Source organism: Syngnathoides biaculeatus, chromosome 3 (assembly GCF_019802595.1).
Source record: "Syngnathoides biaculeatus isolate LvHL_M chromosome 3, ASM1980259v1, whole genome shotgun sequence".
NCBI classification, from domain to species: Eukaryota; Metazoa; Chordata; class Actinopteri; order Syngnathiformes; family Syngnathidae; genus Syngnathoides; species Syngnathoides biaculeatus.
This window is the reverse complement of record NC_084642.1, coordinates 16,263,091-16,286,894: the sequence shown is the minus strand read 5'-3', so window position 1 is coordinate 16,286,894 and position 23,804 is coordinate 16,263,091. Positions and strand designations below refer to the sequence as shown.

At 41.2% G+C, this 23,804-nt stretch overlaps 1 protein-coding gene and 1 long non-coding RNA gene across 4 annotated transcripts in view; one reads left to right on the top strand and one right to left on the bottom strand.

The window, feature by feature from the left end:
• Window positions 1-14,657: 14,657 nt before the first annotated feature.
• LOC133498124 (uncharacterized) lies at window positions 14,658-23,328 on the bottom strand. Of its 2 annotated transcripts, XR_009794196.1 has the most exons (4): window positions 23,190-23,315; window positions 22,911-23,105; window positions 21,936-22,026; window positions 14,658-14,791 (listed from the first exon to the last, which is right to left on the bottom strand). It is a non-coding gene; the product is annotated as an uncharacterized LOC133498124 (long non-coding RNA). The 2 variants fall into 2 exon arrangements; XR_009794197.1 differs by lacking the exon at window positions 22,911-23,105 and having other exon boundaries at window positions 23,190-23,328.
• The window catches only part of LOC133498120 (homeodomain-interacting protein kinase 1-like), a 22,712-nt gene continuing 22,008 nt past the window's right edge, over window positions 23,101-23,804 (top strand). Inside the window, exon 1 of one of the 2 annotated variants that reach the window (XM_061814583.1) lies at window positions 23,101-23,514. In XM_061814583.1, the coding sequence (XP_061670567.1) occupies window positions 23,114-23,514 (401 nt within the window). In that variant the 5' untranslated portion in view covers window positions 23,101-23,113. The remainder of the gene's footprint in view (window positions 23,515-23,804) is intronic. The other variant, XM_061814582.1, reaches the window with a different exon arrangement.

Sequence of the window (23,804 nt, the reverse complement as noted above, 5' to 3'; positions counted from 1 at the left end):
AAACTCTCTTTACCGACTAAAAGAAAGCAGCAATGGTGTCACATTTACAATGATGTGTCTTCGTCTCGTAGAACCCAATCAGATTGCTCTAATGGCATCTGCCTACTGCACAAAGCCACAAACATATTTGGTCTCTATGGTGGATGTTATTCTTCAAGAGGAGAGGGTGGGTGGTAGAATTAATCTTACTTAGCATTTATATCCACAGGGGATTTTTCTTAATGCACTCTGTGTTCATAATCAATGATTTGTTATTTTGAAGTAGAAAAATTCTCATTGCTGTTTTCTTTCACTTGGGTTTTGTTATCAGACTCCAACATTAATTAAGGTAAGGTCTGATGTTTTTTTTTTCTTTTTATCATTTATTTATCTAAATGTTTCAGAGGCAGAAAAAAAAAAAACAAAGCATGAAGCAACATCACAGTTAACGCCTGTGTGGAGTTTGCATGTTCTCCTCGTGCCTGCGTGGGTTTTCTCCGGGCACTCCAGTTTCCTCTCACATCCCAAAAACATGTAGGGATTCAACACTCAAAATTGCCCCTAGGTGTGATCGTGAGTGTGACTGTTGTCTGTCTCAATGTGCCCTGCAATTGGCAGGCAACCAGTTCAGGGTGTACCCTGCCTCCTGCTCGATGACAGCTAGCATAGGCTCCAGCACTCCAGCAACCCTCATGAGGATGAGCAGCTCAGAAAATGGATGGATGGATGGACATTGTACCTTGATGGGGAATCTCATCTATCTTAGCGCGTCATTTCGTCATCCCTGATAAATGTCTTCGAAAGAAAGAAGAATGTTTTTCCTACAACCGCGTGTCTTTGACCACAACACCAAACCAAAAACATTCAAGTCGTGTGGGCGACCTACGACCTTTCATTTCAAGCTGAAGTGGAAAAAGTTCAGCTCAGGGGCTTGATTCTTATTTACCGTATAGTGTGGCTTTCATCTCAAATACAAAGGCTTGAGATGAGCCACTTTTAGAGTTGAAGTCAGAAGTTTACATACACTGTGCAAAAACACACATTTCATCTTTCGTCTCACTGTCTGAAGTCAAATCAGACTAAACCTCTACTGTTTCATGGCACTTAGGATAACCGAAATTCTTAGTTTGTTAAATGCCACAATAATGAGAAAGAATTTGTTAGAGGATTATATATTAATTTTATTCATTTATTTTATATTTAGGTGACACGGTGACGTAGCTGTAGAGCGTTGGCCTCAAAGTTCGGAGGACCGGGGTCCAAATCCCGGCCCCACCTGTGTTTCCATGTTCTCCCCGTGGCTGCATGGGTTTTCTCCGGGCACTCCGGTTTCCTCCCACATCTCGGAAACATGCATTCAATGGAGACTCTAAATTGCCCCTAGGTATTGTTGTGAGTGCGACCATTGTCTGTGTCCAGTCTGCAACTGCCTGGCAACCAGTTCAGGGTGTACCCCACCTCCTTCCCAAATCTCCAGCACTCCCGTGACTCTTGTGAGTATAAGTAGCTCAGATAATGGATGGATGGAGAAATTTTATATTTCCTTTATTTTCTTTGAGGTCAAAAGTTTACATGTATTTCCTTATTATCTAGGAGCATTTCCTTTGAACTGTATGACTTGGGTCAAATGTTTTGGGTAACCTTCCACATACGTTTGACATGACTGGCCCATTCCTCATGACTGAACTCGTGTAACTGAATCAAGTTTGTCGGTTGCCTTGCTCGCACGTGCCTTTTTACATCTGCCCACAAATTTTCAATGGGCTTCACATCAGAGCTTTGTGATGGCCAATCCAGGACATTGACATTGTGATCCTCAAGTTGTAAAGTGTAAGCTCTATACCTTTAAACCATGTTTACAGTATTGTTAGGGTCGTTGTCCATTTGGAAGACCCATCTGTTCCCATGTTTTAGCTTCCTGGCTCATGTCTTGAAACATTGCCTTAATATCTTCATAAAATATTCTCTCTTTATGATGCCGTTTATTTTATGAAGTGCTCCAGTTCCTGGTGAAGCAAAACAGCCCCACAACATGATGCTGGCATCTCAATGTGTCACAGTTGGTATGTTGTTCTCAGGTCTACAAGCTTTCTCCTTTTTCCTCCAGATGTAACGGTCATTATGGCCAAACAGCTCTACTTTAGCATCACCAGACCACTGGACATGTCTCCAGAAGTTAAGATCTATGTCTTGGTGACTTTTTGTAAACTGTAATCTGACTTTTTTTTTTCTTTAGCATTAAGAGATTCATTCTGTGTGAGTAGCCTTTCAGTCCATGTTGATGCAGAAGTCATTTCACTGTGGATAATGACACTTTATTACCAACTTCATTCAGAATCTTCACAAGGTCTTTAGCTTTTGCACAACTGTTGATTCGCACATTATGGATCAAAACACCTACACAAAGCCCTTCTCATCCCTGAGTGTTGTGATGGCTGGACATTCCCAAGATGTTTGTACTTTTGAGTAATTGTTTGAAAAGATGAATGTGGCCTCTTCAACCATCTGGAAATTGCACCGAAGGATGAGCCAGATTTGTGGCGCTCCATGATTCTTTCTCTGATTTCCTTGCTGATTTCTTTTAATTTTCCCATGATTTCAAACAAGGAAGCAAAGTGTTTGAGGTGTGGTCTTAAAAACATACCCAGATGTGTATAACTCACATTTTGTTAGTTAACCTATCAAGAGCTTCAGAAGCCATAGCCTCATCATCTGGGCTTCCCCAGGGGAAGGGGTTTTTAAAGACAGTAGTCCTTGTGTATGTAAACTTTTGACCTAAAAAAATATCATATAAAATTCTCTAAGAAATTCTCTCATTATTGAGGCATTTAAAATATAAAATAATTTGGGTTTTCCTGACTGCCATGAAACAGCAGAGGTTTAGTCTGATTTGACGTCAGACAGTGAGACAAAAAAAGAAACGCGTGTTTTTGCACAGTGTACGCAAACCCTCCGGTTTCAACCCTATATACTCATACTCACTGACTCACTCGTTGTTCTCCAACAGACATTTTATACTATATATATATATATATATATATATCAATCCAAATTGCAGGACTTTGTTGCTGTACGCAAGTGCATATACTGTAGTCAAGGCAATAGCCCATTTTCACTAGGTTGTTTCAAAGGGAAAGGCCAATAAATATCAGATCTTCTATGCCAGCTCTGATGCAGCTCAAATGCAGAACTTAGCAATAATGCTAGCTTGTGGATTTCATCTTTTTTTTTTTTTATTTTGTATGTTGTCAAATGTATCCACTGTACAGGACCATATTGTATCGATTTTTTAAAATTCACAATCCAATGCTAGTCACACCAAAAATTAAAGTTCTAAATAGGTAAATCCTATTAACCTAGTGTAAAATTAACCAGCCAAGTACGCAGGAAACAGGCAAGTCTGCTAAAACTGGTTCAGATGAGGGTTGCATTTGACTGCTTTTACATATGATAAATGATTTCAATATTCCTTTCATGGAATGGAAACCTTCTTCTTTCAACATTATAATGATTTGTTTCATTATATTGCGTGCCATAGTGTGTCTGTAGCTCCAGTTCCATTAGCTGACAGCAAGTTGTCCTTGTTTAGACAGCAAACTAGTGGAAAGTGAATCAACAGCATCTCTGCTGGTTGTAGCCAAGTAATGAACTCTACTTTGACTCAAGTGCTTTATCAACTCACACTGAAATTCAACTTGAATTAATTGAGTTGCTTGCAATCAATTAAACGATACTGTTCCACTACAATCCAACCCCATGTCCTGCTTCGCACTTGGAGGAGGTAATCATCAATGTCTAGGTTTGGACAATTATCGACACCAGAAATATGTGCGGGAGCGTCCTCGGTTTATGATGGAATTTCATTCCAATGGCAACGATGTAACCTGAATTTGTACACAGTATATGTAGGAACACTAACTCACTAACCTCAGGAAAGTCATATTTCTAGTACATATTGGTATGAAAAACACTTCCCAACCCTAAATATAAACAAAGAAATGGAAAAACAGTCAGTATGGCGGTAACTGAGCATGTCTTGTCATGCCACGGGACAACGCATTTGTACACTGATGCAGCATCTAAAGCTTGTATAGTCATACTGTAAACAGAGTATCCCGTGTAATGGGTTGTTCCTCGACCAATGCTTGACTGTGCATGGAAAATAAATTAAAGATAGAAACAAACAACCATAAACATAATCTCCTTGGCGGAGTTTTAAAGGGCCACAATGAGACTGTGACTGTTTCCTCCATATGTTAACCTGTTTCCCCGAGTGTCTCCTCCTTGTTAGCCAATGAGTGTGTGTGTGTGTGTGTGTATCTGTACCTGGAATCCTGGCATGTGTCCTCCTCCTCCTTGCCGGCTCATCAACCAGTAGTGGCTCTCCTTGCCAGAGTGCCACTCTGCATGTGTGCGCGAGTCTCGGTTGCCCAGTTAAAGTGGTGTTATTAATGTTCTCCAGTGTTGCTGTTGTGCATTACACCCAAGTGTCTCTATGGGCCCTCCACTTTTGTGTTCACATGCCAGCTCACGCCACTTGCGTTTGCTTCCAGGCCTTCTCTCAGCCCGAAATCTGGGTCTAAGAGGTGAAGATGTAACGACACAACAACATGAAAGAGCTGCATCTACCACTCCAAATGGCACTATGTAGAGCACAGACTTCAGGTTGAACATTAAAAATAATAATAAGAATAAACATTTTTGTTTTTGTCTCAGTAGGAGGTTATATACTGGTTCAAGGATGAAGACTTTATGGATGAAGATCGAAAATTGTCCCTTATGTGAATGAGCATAGTTTGTTTTTCTATATGTGCCCTGCCATTAGCCTGGGGCTCGTTCATGGTGTGCCACATCTTTCACCCTAAGTCAACTCAGAAACACTCCAGATCATCTGCAACACTAATGAGGATGGAAAAGAATGGATAGTTTTTGTCGATAGCTTCCTATTTTCTAGTTTGAGGCAGGATGATGAGACCCTACTACATTTAGTGTGATCAGAATCTGAATCAGATTTCATGGTCAAGAGGGGGTGACGGGGACAGTTCCATTATCACTTGCAAAGAAAAGAAAAAGTGGAATAGAAATGGTGTGAATGGACCGTCGGGACTGGAACACAATGCATTCTGTGTCAAGGGAGTAAATAAAGTCCGATGACAAATCCCCCCAAAAAAAACATATGAAGCAGAATTTTAAATTTTCTTCAATTCAAATGTTAAGCAGTAATGACCGAGGGTACAAATGAACAAAAAGGAACATACCCTGTTTAACTCTGCTCAACAGTTCCATCGTGTTCATTTAGGGCAAAATTCTTAAAATAAATGTTCCTTACAATTACACTCAGTTTGTTCCTCTGTGGCATGGTCCTGCCGGTCCAGCCCTGGCTGTGCGGTGCCCGCATGGCCGCACTGATTAGGTTGCGCACACGTGCGCCTCATGCTGGGTGATTGGCCCCGGTGTATATAGGACCCTGGGGACGACTGGTCCTTCGCTAGATCGTTGCAACTCATGCCCCGTTCCAGCACTCCCGTATCCCTGATCATCAACCCCTGTGTACCAACCTCCGCCTGTTCTCCGACCGACCCCGTAAGCCTGACTCCTTTGATATTGCTGCCTGCTTTGATCGATCTCCCGTGTACCGACTCCTGCCTGCCCGCTGACCTGCTCTCTACACCCGATTTCCTGACTACCGCTGCCGCACCTGACTGCCTGCCCGATTCCCAACCTTCGAATAATAAACATTTTTCCCGAATTACCTCTGCGTCTCCCGATTCCTGCATTTGGGTCCTACCTCCGTTTCGATGGGTCGTGACACTCTGTGAGTCTTGGTAATCAAATGAAATCTCACGACATGCAATTTTTGAAGGTCCAAATTATTCTAAAATGGCTGCCTCAAGCCAAAATGGCAGTCTTTATGTGTAGACACCTTCCAAAAAGATTAACCTTTATCTCGTCAGTCCATATACTGTAATATTCTCTCAAAAGTCTAGGGAATAACCATGGGTTGTTGTTTTGTCAGGCTACCCATGATAGACCCGCCTGCTAAATTTCATTTTGCTAAGTGACGTTGGCTTGGGGCTGGAGTTTCCCAAAGAGAGTTTACTGTAAGAGAGCTACCAAAATGTGGTTATTATAGTGTTATAAATGCACTGAATCCTACTGAGAGCTGTATCTAATATTTTGCTCACCTTACATAGTAACGCTATCTTGGCTGTTTCCGCTTTCAGGCACACATCCCTGTCGCTTCGCACTGTTCTGACTAGCCTCCATCTGCTCTCTCAGGCTGGCGACCTTTTGCAAATGGAAGATATGTAAATATTAATTGCTTCAATTGCACACGTTTAACAAAGACAGCAGGTTTGAGCATTTTATAGAAACAGTTAACTTCAATGTCCTGCAGGCTCTTTAAAAATGAGGAGAAAGCGAGCAAGACGTTAAATATTAATGCTATAATGTGCTTTTCCCAAGGCAATGTGCCAGATTTCATAACATGAGGTTGAATACTGACAGAGTAACATTCATACTAATGTAACTGTGCATCCAAAAAGGTGATTGCTGAGAGGGGACAATTCTATTTTTACAGGTCACAATATATCTTTAAGTAAATGCTAATAGACAACCATTCTCAGTAATATTGCATGTTGGAAATAATTTTGATGTAAAGGTAAAGAGAGGCAGACAGTCGCACTAAAAAATATTATTTTATGAATACTGAGAGGCAAATATGGAGACAAAGTGGCGTGTGCAATAAAAATTTTGAATGGCAATGTTGAGAGAGAAGCATTTTCCTAGTATTAATACGTTAATGCTGAGAGATTATTATTCTAAATAATGCAGTATGTTGGCCCCCTTCTCTCATTGTTATGTTTTTGTATAGTTTCCCCACTTTATTGTTCAAGATCATTAATCAAATGCAAATATCGGACAAATATAACCCAAGTGAATTTAAAATAGTTTTTAAATGGTGGTTTCACTTAAGTAAAAAATACCATTCAATGTTATATGGCCTTGTGTAATAAAAGCATTCGCCCCCTAAACCTAATAAATGGTTGGTACCATCCTCGCCAGCAAAAGCTCAAAGCAAAAATGTAGGTTTTTCAAGCATGAATTGCTTTTTTAAGATCAGTCAATCAGATTCAAGCCACTCCAAAACCTTCATTTTATTTTTTTTGGTCTATTCAGAAGTTGATTTAAATTCATTGATTGATTGTGTTTTGGATCGTGATCATGCTGCAAAACCAAATGCGCTTCAGCTTGAGGTCACGAACTGATGGTGAAGTCTCCTTCAGGATTTTATTTTCAAGAGAAGAATTCATGGTTCCATCAATTACAGCAAGTTGTCAAAGTCCTGAATGTGCAAAGCAGCCCAAGACATTCACACTACCAACATCATATTTGACTGTGGGATGATGATCGTTCTCTGAAATGCTGTGCTCGATTTACGCCACATCTAACAAGATACACACCTTCCAAAAAACCCAACTTTCATCTCGTCAGTGCATATAATATTCGCTCAAAAGTCCAGGGAATAATTTTTGATGTTTTTTTTTTGTTTGTTTTTTCAAAAGTAAGACGAGCCTTTATGTTTATTTTATTTACCTAGATCCATTGTTTTGTTCATCTAAGGGATCTTTTATCCATGATTCTAACCCTATCACTTCAGACCTGTCTGCCATGGGTGACCCACAGTGACACCCCTTTGTTTGTTTATTTCTCACAATAGTGGCACGTTTACAGCATCTCTCAGTATTCTCATGAATAATCAGAGGGACTTGTGATTTCTACTTGCATGTGAAGCTCTATAACGCAAAAAAGGGGGATTATCAATTTTAAATTGCTTCACAAAGTGTGAGCCAATGCGTTGATGAGTTCTAACTTTTCGCAGGCTAGGGGGGTGGTAAATGCATCATTACCATGCCACTGGGAAGATAATTACAGCAAATGATACAAGTAAATATGGCTCTTATTGGCCCACGTTCAAAGGAGGCATCTGGCCTTCATCAGTGCTCACCTCCATCAGGAGAACATAGCTGCAATCATTGAAATAATCAGTGTTTCAAATTCCACTTACACTTGTAAAAGTGTGGCTTCAAAAATTCCAGGAGGGCACTTTTTTACTTTTGTTTACATTGTGATAAACCCAATGAGGGCTCGTAAAATAAACTCGGGTGAGTGTGGACTGGGAGTTAGGGGGATTTTTATGACTGCGTTACGAATCTTAAAGGTTTAAGTCCCCCGAAGAATTAAGAGATAAGTTTTTATTTGACAGCACTGTTTTCTTAGGGCAAGGCTTGCCTACAAGATGACAGAGAACAATCAAACAAAAAAAAAAAAAAGAATGAAAACAATAAGATTTGTATAGCTCTCACGCTTCCACCAAATACTGTATGCTGACAGACGCACATAGAGCCACGAGACTGGCATGCTGAGACCCTGAAGAGGCGAAAAGGAGCCTTTTTGTATTCACTGTTTTGATTCCAAAACAGATACAAGCCTTTACAGTAAACAGGCAGAACACACAAAATACATGTCAGGTTTATTGAAGATTGCAAAATTGTCCGTAGGTGTGAATGTGAGATTTTTTTTTCACTCAATGCGCCTTGCATTTAATTGGTGATAGTCCATGTTGTCCAATCCAGTCCCAGCTGCTCACCCTAAATTTAGCTGGGATAGACGGTAGCTCACCTGAGGAAAGCTCCATAGAAAATAGACAGATGGATGCCCAAGTAAGTCATGACAACAACAAATAGGGTTGCCACTTTTCAGAAGTGAAAATAAGGGACACCCACCGGGGCAACATAGTGGATCGACTGGTTAGAGCATCTGCCTCACTGTTTTGAGGACCGGGGTTAAAATACCAGCCCCGCCTATGTGGTGTTTGCATGTTTGTTGTGTGATTGGCTGCCAAACTATTTAGGGTATACCCTGCCTTGTGCCCGCCCGAAGGTAGTTGAGACAGGCTCCAGCACTCCCATGACCTTTGTGAGGATACAGTGAAGAAAATAAGTATTTGAACACCTTGTTATATTGCAAGTTCTCCCACTTAGAAATCATAGACAGGTCTGAAATTTTCATTGTAGGTGCATGTCCACTGTGAGAGAGATAATCTATAAAGAAAAATCCAGAAATCACAATGTATGATTTTTATTAATTTATTTGTATGATACAGCTGCAAATAAGTATTTGAACACCTGAGAAAACCAATGTTAATATTTGGTACAGTAGCCTTTGTTTGCAATTACAGAGGTCAAAGGTTTCCTGTAGTTGTTCACCAGGTTTACACACACTGCAGCAGGGATTTTGGCCCACTCCTCCACACAGATCTTCTCTACATCAGACAGGTTTCTGGGCAGTGGCTGAGAAACATGGAGTTTCAGCTCCCTCCAAAGATTTTCTATTGGGTTTAGGTCTGGAGACTGACTAGGCAACACCAGAACCTGGATATGCTTCTTATGGAGCTACTCCTTGGTTTTCCTGGCTGTGTGTTTCGGGTCATTGTCATGTTGAAAGACCCAGCCACAACCCATCTTCAATGTTCTGACTGATGGAAAGAGGTTGTTCCCCAAAATCCCACAATAAATGACCATGGTCATCCTCTCCTTAATACAGTGCAGTCGTCCAGTCCCATGTGCAGAAAAACACCCCCAAAGCATGATGCTACCACCCCCGTGCTTCACAGTAAGGATGGTGTTCTTGGGATGGAACTCATCATTTGTCTTCCTCCAAACACAGTTCATGGAATTTTGAGCAAAAAGTTCCATTTTGGTCTAATCCCCACGAGGTGATATCTTGCATGGGGCTCCACTCTGATTGAGATTGACCATCATGTTTAGCTTCTTCCATTTTCTAATGATGGACCTTTTTTCCACCATCATGTTTAGCTTCTTCCATTTTCTAATGATGGAGCTTTTTTCCCCACCAAGCTGCTTGGCAATTTTTTCCTTAGCCCTTTCCAGCCGTGAGGGGTTGTACAATTTTGTCTCTGGTGTCTTTGGACAGCTCTTTTGTCTTGGCCATGTTACAAGTTTGACTCTTACTGATTGTATGGGGTGTACAGGTGTCTTTAAGCAGTAACGACCTCACACAGGTGCGTCTCATTCAGTATAATACATGGACTGGAGGTGAACTTTTAAAGGAGGACTAACAGGGCTTTGAGTGGACATGCACCTCGGATGAAAATTTCAGGCCCCTCCATGATTTCTCAGTGGGAGAACATGCAATATAGCAGGGTGTTCAAATACTTATTTTCCTCACTGTAAGTGGCTCGGAAAATTGACAATTTTAGGTGATGATTGACAATCCGATAAGCCATACCTAATTTTTCTAATACCGGTGTATTCAAAGCCAAGGCAGTGATGAAGGGACATCCCCTTATACAGTGTATTCAGTTTTTGCACCTCTGTGAATTTGTAGCTTGTCTTTATTGTAGATTGACTCAAATAAAAGTAAATGGGTAGTGCTCCAAACATTTTCTTCAGTAAGAGACAGAAAAATTACTTAAGTAAAGAGTAACTTGTCAATAACTTCTGATTACAAAAATCATGTCAAATAAAATAATAATGGGAGTACACATACATGCCACCATTTTAGTTTTTTTACCTTTTCAAAAACCAACACAAATTATTTACTAAAATTACTGAATGAAGAGAGATGACTAGGGGTGTGTATGTGAGAATGAAAAAGAGAGAAAGAGAGAGCCACCACAACATAAGGCTAAGGGTGCCATATGCACTGCCAAAACAATAACAGAAACATCTGCAACTTACCTTCAGGTGTTTCCGCAAATTAGAAGTGGGCTGAAATATCGAAGTTTATCCAAAAAGTTTGTCTCTCTACATTTACAAGATGCATGCTGCTCTTCCTTTCCAGTCAACCACTTGATCACTCAAGGGACATTCAATGCATCTTCATTCTCAGTTGTTCCATCTGGAGAAATTCTAGATTAAAACTGTGAGACACAAAAACAAAGATGTGATATTACATGATGGTGGGTTGATGGAGGTCTTAGTTGACCAATAAAAACTGTTCAAACCGAATGTTGACGGCAGGACCATTCACTACGAATGTTTTGGACATATAGTGGACTGTTTGCTAATTCTCACAGAAAAAGATGCCGACTGTGGGAGACTGGGCTGGAATCTAGCTTAAGGTGGAAGTTGAAGGAGACTAACGTGTAGGCTTGGAAATTATCCATTTTTAATACTTTCTTATCTGTCTGCCACTTTACTACAGGGTTGCTTCAATATCCACTGGGGATACTATCCTTAGCCTTGCAAATCCCGCACATGCCCAAATAATGGATACATCTATGTATGATGTGTACCATATTTTCGTGACCATCAGATGCACTGAGAGTCTTGAATTTTCTTCAAAATGCACAGTGCACCTTCTGTGTCCACTGAGTTCCAAATTCAGCTTATGTTTTTTGTGAGACTACTTCACGAATGTACACCCAAACAAGCTGGCTATATAGATGCCATACATGGCATGCAAACTAGGTAAAGCTATACGAAAAAGAATGCTGGGAATACTCCCAACATGCATTGCAACACCAATTAATAAGGATGTAAATAATGTTTAAAGTGCATGTTTTGAGTCAATTATTTCTTCATTCATTGTTTGATTATTTCCTAGTTATGCTATTCTGTTTGCTGTGGTGTGATAATTTTAGTTTTGATGTGACACCGTGAGTGTGAACAACATGTTGACAAATGACATGCTTACACTGTCAGTTTTATTGGGGAATGTGAGCCTTGTCTGCTTACAAATGTAAAAGCAAAATTGTTCCTCACTGCCATGTGAGTGCCATTATGTAGTAGCTTTCACGCACCCTAAAACATGCACTAGCATGCATACTAACAATGATATATGCATGAATTCAGATGTACTTCTTCGGAATAGACACACAAAATGTTTACAGATTTTGGTAATTGGTGTCTATACAAGGCACACATAAATTATAAGGTGCTTTGTCTATTTAGGGGAAAATTTTAGACTTTTAAATACAACTTGGCATCCTAAAAGTATGGTACATTATGGGGAAAAAAAAAAGCTAAATCCCCGGATGCGCGGGGCCGTGAACGGTGAACAGCAAATGGCCAAGGGCATACCGTACTCTCAATGTTTCAAACAGTAATTATTTACAAAAAGTTGAAGTTGTTTGGTTACATAATGTTTCTACATTGCACTTCAGTGTAAAATTGTTACATTATGTTATAGTACACTACGTGTTGCGTTAAGCCATGCTGCATTACGTCATATTGCGTTGTTTTGTATGTTTTAAGTTACATTGCCTTATATTCATACTTTGTTGCTTTGAAAAGTGTGACAAGTTCCTTTCTTCATTTGGCATGTCGCACAATAAGATATATTTGCACACCATGTTTTCCTTCGTGGTTTCTGGATACGGGCCAAGATTGGTCATGTTCCATTAGCACTATTTGGCACACACATTCACTTAGCTGCAGGAGGTACATGTGGTTTATACAGAGGGAGCACTAAACTGTGATTTTTAATAAGATGTGTACTTAGCTTACGTTCTAATTGGCATCATGCGCAAGCCCGGTTAATGTTCATTTGAGTTGACATTGCTTATATAATTTAGGATAACAGTTTTTAATGGAAAAAAAATCCTCTTCATGCTTCATTTCCACTGATCACCAGCTGCTGGGTCAATTCAATAATTAAGGATTTAATTAAGCTTCAGCATGGATCACTCTTCCGGCACAGTCCAGCCTGGTACACCGGAGTACCAGAGCACAACTCTGATTGGCGCTGGGCCAGAATTTGGAGATGGGAAGTAGCATTACCATTTGATCTCTGAATCCTTCCATTCCACTTCACACGGTTTGGCCTGTTATTTCTCGGATTGCTGTGTTATACTGCGGATTCCTGAGCAATCCTTCGAGGTGTGCAGCATTTCAGGCTGTCTCCTCCTTTTTGGTGCACGCCACTCACCATTGAGAGCATGTAATACAATACCTCCCATCGACTTATTGGGAAGCAGCTCCTGCCTGAGCTGAATCGGCCGTGTAGCGCTGGCTAATTTCACTCAATGGTGCATGAGTAAATGTTAGATGAAGTCAGTGAACCCTGCATTATGAGAATATTATCGGCCTCACTGTGGGCCTCCATCTGTTAATGTACTTTTGGACACTCTATTGAGATGTTAAATATTTAATTGGCACTATCATTGAGCAAAGGTCCTTTGTACAATGCTATTTTACTGTGAAAGTTGAGACTATGTGTGTGCATTTGCAGTAATATTTAAATCTGGGGACTTAAAGCAACCTTGTGGAAAAAAATAAAGAGAAGCACTTTTGTTTTTGCTCCTATTTTTTTAAGAACTGAGATCAAACATTTACTGGAATTTTTCGTGTATAATGTGCATATTTTCCCCCAAAAATGTCAACTCAATAGCCTTATACTACGCTGCATTACAATACAGTATGTTGCGTTTCAATGCATTACATTATGTTGAATTATCTTGCTTTGTGTTACATTACATTGTCTTACTTTGGGTTACATCGCAGTGTTATGTTGCATTGCAATAATTTGAGTCCTCTTATGTTGTGTTTCATTGAATTGTTTTACATTACATTGTTCAGTTGCATTGTTACAATACATCGTCTTACAATATGTTGAGTTACGATACATTGAGTTAAGATAACGTTATGTGATACATTAGGTAACAATACTTTGCTTTGTATATCTTCCTTTCTGTGTATCTCAGTGCAGGCACTTTGCAGAGGTTCTTGGTCATTTTCTGAGTACTGTAATGTTATTACTGTCATTGTAATGTTCTATCCATACTAAACAAACACCATAAACGTGTGCATCACTGTCAGAAAGAGCAGCATTTAAATCAATTGTAATCATCATCTCTACAATTTAATGTCAGCGAGTGCTTTCCAGCATGAACATGCTTTTCACGCATGCACGTACACACACACACGACACAATCTGATTTACTGTTTTGTACACGTTGTGCTGACACTGAAAATCACTTCACGCATCACAGCATCTGATGAATAGACCTGATGTGAACTTATAGGAGGGTTGTAATCCTGTGATATATGCAGGTTACAAAGCTGCTTGAAGCCCGATTATGCATATAGCCACATTCGTGGAGCCTTGCCCGACTGCCATATACTCTTATACACATATGTTTACATAGCCATCCATCCACTTTCCAAGCCACTTATCCTCACAAGGGTCACAGGATTGCCAGACCCTATCGCAGCTAGTAACGGGCGAAAGGCAGACTACACCCTGAACTGGTCGCTAGTCAGTCGCAGGGCACATATCGACACCATCATGCAGTGGGAATCGAATGCTGCCTGCACCTACAGCTTTTATATTTACATATGTGTGTGTGTCCAGGCACTCCGGTTTCCTCCCACATCCCAAAAACATGCATTAATTGGAGACTTTAAATTGCCCCGAGGTGTGATTGTGACTCTTTGTCTTTATGTGCCTTGTGATTGGCTGGCAACCAGTTCAGGGTGTACCCCACCTCCTGCCCGTTGACAGCTGGGATTGGCTCCAGCACTCTCATGACCCTTGTGATGATAAGTGGCTACGAAATACACACACACACAAACAGTATATATTTAGAGAGTGAGAGAGAATACCAGCATCTGAATTCATTAGGACTCCTCACACACACTTAAACTTGCCATGAAACCACCACTTCTTCTCTTGAGGCGTGATCTCATTGCAATGGATGACATCGCTCGCCATTAGTCAACGTCCACTGTGATTGGGTCCCCGTGGCGAGGCCTAATTATAATCATGATGGGGCTGCACAGGGGTTCTGCATGCATTCAAAAGGGAGTATTGTAAGCATCTGACAGAATATGCCACACATGTTCTTAATACAGCCAGCTATATACTTTCATGGATTTATTTTACTGGATTAAGGGTCTCATATTTCGGGTATTTAGACCACCATAGAATGACTTGAACATGGACTTAGTATAATAGTGTCAATTTCATTCAAAGAAAAAAAAACTACTTTTGTCATACAAGTTTCCAGAAAGGCCCCTCTGACAGTTAATTCTGCTTGCCCCACTAGTATTCGCTTTGTTCATATTTGGCTAAGACTGATTAATTACCTTCATGTAGAAGACCCACTTATGAGTGCATGTTTATTATGTCGTTGCTGACTCGTAACCAGAAGTCATCTAGATTTTTGCGAGTGACATAGATTAGCTTTAGTAATTCAAATGACCCAATTTGCGGCCTCTTAACAAAAAAAAACGTGGTTCTCAGGAATACATGAAAGATTTCAATTCATATTTCACGTTTACTGAGGCACAATAGAGGCAATATTACACCTTAAATAGTGGAAAAAGTAGTAAAATATGGGGCGTTTAAAGTAAGCAACCAATACACGAATTTCATTGCTAATCTTTAAATTCCATTCCTATAACACCAATCTAGAACAAATCTGTATGCAGGGCCCCATTGTCTCACTATCGTGAAGCAAAGCTAGTAAAATCATAATAAAAGTAAACACTTGTATGGAAAAAACACTAATATTCAAATCAAATTAGTCAAATGATAAGATCAATTGATAAACTCAAAGAAAAGAGTAAGTATAAGTTGTTCCAGTCAGAACTACATAAAGATATTTAATTTGCTGATTTGACACAATGGATTGCAGAATTTCAATGAACATTAATTTGTTGCAAGTTAAATTATGACGGAATATTCAGGATTGAAGAGATCAGGCGGGATCACTGCCAGGAAAAGGGCCAAAGTTTGCAGTCTGCCATGCTCGAAGACACCCAAATCTTCATTATGGTGAAGCCTCAACAAAAAATAAAGCTCATATACAAGGAAACAGTCTGTTAGGTGCCAAGGGTTTAAATCAATAAAAAGCAAACAATAATGGGAGCAAGAGGGGGCCAGCCACACACAACACCACTAACGCCATCTTAACCTCAACCTGGTTATTTGCTGCTTATATACTGTACACAACAAATCCTGTAATATAATGGTTTGACAATTGAAGCATCAGTGTAAAACCAGTCGATTGTTTTTGATCTTCAGTTCATAACAGCATACGGTAACATATATGCAAAAATAAAAAATGTGCTTTGGGAACATTGCTCGTTGCTTACGAGATATCGTCTGAACACTTTCAAACACTGAGATTAATGCCAAGCAGAAATACAATGGCACTATCAAGGAGCTCTTAAAATCACAGCATCAAATACAAAAACAACCGCCGCAAATTTAAATAGACTCATTGCTCCATCTTGTGATCAGTTATCATTTTTTCTATACTCGCTCATTGGTGATCAGCCCCAAAAATCCTGATCGTCTCAAGGAGGAGTCACCAATCTTTTTGAGGCTCAGGGCTACTTCGTGAGCACCGATCGTATGAAAGACTACATGATCTGTTTGCGGCAAACTTCAGAGTCAGAGTTCATCCATCAATCCATGCATTTTCTTAGCCGCTTATCTTCACAAGTGTTGCAGGAAGTGCTGGAGCCTATCCCAACTGTCAACGGGCAGGAGGCAGGGTACACCCTGAACTGGTTCCCAGACAATTGCAGGGCACATCGAGACAAGCAGCCACACTCACAATCACACCAAGGGGCGATTTAGAATGTCCAATAAATGTTGTATGTTTTTGGGATGTGAGATGAAACCGGAGTGCCTGGAGCAAACCCACACAGGAATGGGGAGAACATGCAAACTCCAAACAGGCAGGTCCAGGAACGAACGTGGGTCCTCATAACTGTGAGCCCAACGCTTTCCATCTTGGGGACCGTGCTCCTCAGAGTTCATTATACATAAAATATTTTTGTTTAATCTTTTTTTACTTTTTAAAAACACATTAAGCAAGTCATTAAAAATTTAAAGCACAAATAATAATAATAACATGTGGCCTGTGCTATTTTCAGAACATGTCTTATGGGCACCTGAAGTAGTCCTCAGGGGCAACCATGCGCCCTGTGGGCAACCACGTTGGTGACCCCTAGTGTGGACTCTAGCTATTATACATGTGCAAAAATCAAGGCGTGCCAATAATGTTAAGCAGAACTGTACAAAACATTGATCCATTTTCTTTGCCACTTATCCTCACGAGAGTCACGGGGAGTGCTGGAGCCTATTTCAGCTGTCAACGGGCAGGAGGCACGTTACATCCTGAACTGGTTGCCAGCCAACCGCAAAGCACATAGAGACTGACATCAGTCGCACTCACAATCACACCTAGGGGCAATTTAGAGTGTCCAATTAATGCTGTATAAAACAATCAAATCAAAACATTAAGTACAGCAGTAACAGAGCATGTCTTCTTGTGCTGAGTATTAGACTGAGTATCATACAATGCAGCTTGACCACAGCACTGGCACCTCCAATAAATAAAAAGTCATTCTAGTGTCCCGAAGAAAAAAAAGTCACTGACAATTTAAGATTGCCCACAGTATATGTAATATCTTTGGATGCAGTTAAAATGAAATCACATGGAAGCAATCACACCTTTCAAATGAACACTTTGTGTGCAGGAGGCAGCCGTGAGTAAACATCAGTAAGACCTCTTCACTTTATCATGTCAGCTCAGAGGCCAGCAGTGATATGGAAGCTCAAGCCTCTTTTGCAGAGGGATTTCTGTATAAGAAGGTGATTCTGTTCTCTTGGTGTCCGTTGCATTACTTTCAGCAATTCTGCCACTAAGACGAGATCTCATTTCAGCGTTGTGCCTGAGAGAGAGGAGGCTTAGGGGAGATGAGAGGCCTCTGTCAGAGCCCCTGTGCCAGGAAAATGAGGGTTACACAATTACACGCAGTTCCGAAAAAAGCCCTCTTCGTAATTGGATCCCTTTTAGGGCCTTTAAGGCCTACCTCTTGGAGATAAAGCAGCCCGAGGTGCAGATTTCATTCTCCTCCCTCTGTCTGCAATGCTTTTTCATTTTAACTGGCCGGAGAAAACCAATGGCTGCAGTGTCAGATCCACAAGGTATCATTCTGTGAATTATTCCACTTTTAATTTCAACTGGTGACCTGTGCTACAGCCTGACTTACAAACACTGACCTAAAACCTCTGGGAAAAATTATGGAATCACCGCTCCTGGAGGATGGTGATTTAAATGTTTAATTTTGGAGAAAAAAGGGGATATCAGATGTTCCACAAAACAATTTTTATTCAAAATGCAGTGGTACCTCTACTTACAAGCATCTCAAGTAATGAAAAATTCAGGTTCCGAAATGCCTCCTTGGAAAAATATTCTCTCTAGTTTCGAAGGAAAATGCAGGATACAAAAGGAAAGAATAGGTGCTGGATTCCCCAGATTCCACCCAATGTAAACATTCTGTATCTTGGTCAGTGTGGCGCGATAGAGCTGCTCTTTGATTGGCTATCGCAGTAACATCTTTCTGGCATCCCTTCAGCTCGGAGGGACAACAACCTTTGCCCACGATGCTTTTTGATTTGGACACTCGACTCCAAATCACGCAAGTGCTATCACAAGCTAACGCACACTGGAAAAGAATAAACTTTTCATTTGTTTTTTGCAAGTTTATTCATCTTTCTTCAACATCGGCCCCATGCCAAGCCAATCACAAGACACAACGAGAGAAACAACTAGTCGCACTCTTAATCACACCATGGGCAATTTAGTCTCCAATCAATACATGTTTTTGGGACGTGGGAGGAAACATGAGTGGCCGGAGAAAACCCAGGCAGGCACAGGGAGAACCTGCAAACCCCACACAGGCGGGGCTGGGATTTGAGCACCAGTCCTCAGAACTCAAGAGGCCGAAGCTCTCACCAATTGTGACACCATGCTGCCCCAATTAATGACACTACACCTACAATTATAGTGTTAAAACTTAATAGTAGGGTAAATGTTCTTGAACCAAATGCACACATTACACAGAGCAATATCCAAGTGGGCTATACTAGAAGATAATTGGGACTCGCAAATTCCATGGCTTTACCACGCACTGGAAAGCCTGCTTGTTTGCCAAATGAATTTACGATTGCTTTCTTACAACATGCTAACACAATGAAAAGTTAGCGCATAATCTACACCAGGGGTACTCAATGCGCAATCGCATGACAAAAAAAGACGTCAGCCTAGTGTTACGGGTATTGTGAAAACAAGCTCAAGTGTTGATTTGCGAGGGAAACGGGACTGTGCAGGCGTCGAGCGGCGAGACTATAAGGAGAAAAGAGGGCATGCAGTTGCGAGTGTGTACAGTGGCAAGTGTAGTGACAGCGATCGTGGAAGAGTAGCGATTACAGTCGGATCTGTTGACAGTGGATGTGCAGAGGACCTAATCAAGCCATTCAAGCAGCAAAACGAGGCTTCGTGCCTTTATTGTTGTCGCCACACAGATCAGCTGTGCAATGACCGAGAGAAAGGAGTCAACCCCAAGAAGGACCACCTCGGTCCAGGAGAAGGTGTCTTCCTTGTGTGTCCCGACTATGGGTTAACACTATCATCCATTATACATACTCGTCTGATTCACTTCATTGTAAGTCATTGGAGTAAACTCAAGTAATGACAAAAAAATTACATTGTTAGTTATATTGTGGCGGCTCGGTGGATCAGCTGGTAAAGCATTGGCCTCACAGTTCTGAGGTCCCGGGTTCAATCCTGGACCCACCTGTGTGGAGTTTGCATGTTCTCCTCGGGCCTGCGTGGGTTTCTTCTGGGCACTCTGGGCCTGCGTGGGTTTCCTCTGGGTACTCTGGTTTCCTCCCACATTCCAAAAACATGCAACTTTAAATGGACACTCTAAATTGCCCCTAGGTGTGATTGTGAGTGCAGCTATTTGTCTTCATGTGCCCTGCGATTGGTTGGCAACCAGTTTAGGGTGTACTCTGCCTCCTGCCTGGAGACAGCTCGGATAAGCTCCAGCACTCCCCGTGACCCTGGTGAGGATAAGCGGTGAAGAAAATGGATGGATGGATAGTTATATTACGTTTGCAATTGGCTGGCAAGCAGTTCAGGGTGTATCGCGCCTCCTGCATGAAGAAAGCTGGGATTGGCTCCAGCACTCACACGACCCTTGTGAGGATAGGCTGCTCAGAAAATGGATGGATGGAATTAAGTTGTGTTGTGCATCATGTGGATATGCAAAGTACATTAACATACATTGGTCGTGAGGTGTCAGGGGCTTAGAAATTTAGCTGTCTGGAAGTTCTCTATGATCTCAAACCAGAGACGTCACGATTCCTACGCACCCAAAAATGGTAGATTGCAGGCGGTTGGTTGCTTGAAAAGTAGATCTTGGGGAAAAAAATGTTCTTCTCTGATCTAAACTATACTGCAGTGAGAAACTGATCTGTTAAATGTACATGATTTTACTGTTACTCTACAGCACCTTCTGTGCTAACCGAGGTTTCACTTAGCCCGACCAGAATTGTCCGCACCATGACCTCTATGCATGGTTGATTCTGATCCTTTCTGGGCCTGGGTCAAAAATGTTTGCATGCTTTAAATAAAGCTACAGGTAGACTGATTAGAGCGTCTGCCTCAGAGTTCCGGGGACCAGGGTTCAAATCCCGGCCCCACTTGTATGGAGGTTGCATGTTCCCTGTGGTCTCGTGGCATTTCTCTGGGAACTCCGGTTTCCTCCCGCATCCCAAAAACATGCATTGATTGGATACTCTAAATTGCCCATAGGTGCGATTGTGAGTGTGAATGGTTGTTTGTTTCTATGTGATCTGTGATTGCCTTGCAAACAGTTCAGGGTGAACCCCACATCCTGCCCAAAGATAGCTGGGATGGACTCCAGCACTCCCGCAACTTTTGCGAAGATAAGCTGCTCAGATAATGGATGGATGCTTTAAAGTAGGGGTGTCTACAGTTTTTGCCCCAAGATTTACTTTACAAGCAGCCAGACTCTCGCGATACACTAATGGAGGAACGGGGTCCTGAGTATATCGTCGTCGATTTGTGGCGGGGACTGGGGTGGCGGGGGGGGAATTGCAGTGACTGCCGTTGAGCAAGCAAGAAACAGACGGTAAATAGGAAGCCAGCTTGCTAGAACACGCCTTTATGTGCACATGCAAGGGTTTATTTGCACATGCTCAGTAACCCAGGATTGGTCAAGCCGAACACAGATTGACTGGTCGATCGCGATGAACGCATTCACGCACCCCTGGTTTAAAGGGTGTCCAAGTTATCAACATTTATTTTCTTAGCAGTCCACAGCATAGACTATAATTAACATTTGACTTGGGTTGCTTTATAAACAGTATGAATATCAAAGCTATGAACAAAAAGGCAATGTGTGTTTGATTAACCCAGTTGACTTAATATTTGCAAATTAAAGCGAAAAGTTAAAATATCATTGTTAAAAGATGTTGGGTCTGTTTTATCACATCAAACGGTTTATATGTGCAAGGTTTAACTTGACTTTTCCCTCCCTGTTGTGTTCCCTTTTTTTTGAAGGGAACACAGCAAATCAGCATTTTGGCATGAAAAGTAATTTCAAAACGACACTGGTTATTTTACTATTTTTTAATGAATGGAACCAAATGCTATAAAACACTGATGACTTTCCCTACCCACTGATGAGGCACAAGGTTAGTGTTTGTGATACGGAGACGTTAATGTGAATTTTCTCGTAATTAATTGTCATGCAAAGTTGCTACAGTGAAATTTTAGCTCAATGTTATGCTTATTTTGTCATCGGCACTTACATATGTTTGAAGACTAAAATAAACACTAAAAACCATCACTGCAAAAGTGAAAGTTTACATTGTTAGCTGCTCAATGGCAGCATAACCGTATTTTGTTTCCGTCACCCAATTGACTGAGTGTTGACTTCATTGAAGCTCTGTGCGTTGTAGGCTGAGGCACAAAGCCACAAGGAACATGTCAGACTATTGCACACCGTGAAAGGTTCTTCTGCAGAAAAAAATCCTATCCTAATAATCCAAATGTTGTATTGAAGCAATTAGTCATTAATTTATACAAAGGTACGACTCACTTTGTGTGGCATTTGGCAAGAGCATGTCTTCGTGTGTCTTTATGTTTGCTGGTACCTGCCACTTCGAGGTTGGCGGACTGCAGGATCAAAACTGCAAACCAAAATTTAAAAATTTGAACACTTCCAGGAGAAACAGAACATTAGTCCTGGTTCTAATCTGTTCTTGATTCTCGATGAGCACCGCTACTTATGAGTATAAATAACAACACTGAGCTGCTATGTAAATATTGCCATCTAGAATAGATGCATTTCCAGGGTGTAATAGCTAGTAATATAGTGGTAGAATGAAATGAAAAAGCTAAAAATGAAGGTGTTCATGTTCTGGGGAGGGGCGAATCATGACAGGGGCCCTAAACCATGCCCAAACAATAAGGAAAACTGAAACAAAGAAAAACTGTTTAAAGGTATACATTTCCCCTCTTCATTAAGAGATAGTTTTCAATGTTCGGGTACATTTTTAGTAATAGACTCTAAATACAACACAGCGTTTCCAAATTTTGGGTAGGGAGGGGTGGTAATTTGTGGTCACCAGCAAATGCATAATGCCAATATATGAAAAGTTGACTCGGTACATAGTAGAACGCCAATGTGTTGGCTGGAGGAGCTATGCCTTCGTATTTAAAAAATAAATAAATGAAAGCTTTTGATGAAATTTTGACCTTAAAAAGTACCAACACCAAAATCTTGACGATACTTTTTTTTTTTTTTTTTTTTTTAAATTCAGATGGCGTCCCAGGTAGCTTGAAACAAATTGACAGCTGAACGGGTAAGCTTCCTCACCTGCACGCATTTTATTAATTACTGCAAAAAGACATGGAAGAGAACAATTTCTTGTCCCTTGTGTCAGAAATGACTACCTTCCCATGTTAAATGAATGAAAATAACTGCCTTTTGGCAACATGCTAAGTACTTACTTACGACATTGAACAAAAGCCAGTGGGCGTTCAAAAAAAAATGGACAGGACGCATACATACCAACGCCATTTTTGCGTACAATCGACGATGAAATACCAAAAGAAAAATCCACACTCGTGTGATTTTAGCACACTTAGTCTGCGCGTTGTCACAAACAGAAGTTGCCCGTCGACGAGTGCAGCGTCACACCGGCACAGTTTGGGGAGCACAGGGGATACTTTGAGGCCCTTCCAAACACATAATATCACCTCCTCACTATAACCATGACGATAACGTTACGTTACAAGATGAACCGCGACGGAATAAAGCACTTCAAAGTCAAAGGTGGCGTCTCCAAACCTTCACCCGTGGTCGGGGCCTTTTTCGGCTGTTGCACCTCCGGACGAGGTGACTGGGGCTCCCCATGTCCTCGACAGACGAGCCGGGCGCACAGTCGGACGACCACTCGGTCCTCCCCAGGATGGACTCCTCCGGCTCGGAGGACAACCAGTTTTCACCCGGAGCCCGAATTCACTCCAAGTCGTCCGGTTACGACGTGCTATCTGTCCTGGGTCGCGGAGCCTACGGTAACGTGGTTAAATGTCGGAAGACCACCGACAACAAGACAGTGGCGGTCAAGACCATCAAAAACCACGGAACATCAGCCAAACGGGCTATATATGAGGTGGGTGACGTACAATAAACTTTCTTCTAATTACTTGTCTGACATGCTATATTTTAATTTCTCGCGAACAGCGGCAGGTTTTGGAACCGGCAATACTTTAAGATATGACATTTTCATTTCTTTGTACGGCGATTCAGTATTGAACAGTTGGGTTTTTGGGGTTGATGTTAGTAAAAAAAAAAAATCTTCATATTTTTCATCATGGGTGGTTTATCCCCAAACACGTTTATTTTAATTGTGAGTTGTCGTTTTTTTAACACTGGAATAAATTGTATCCTTAAACAGGGATG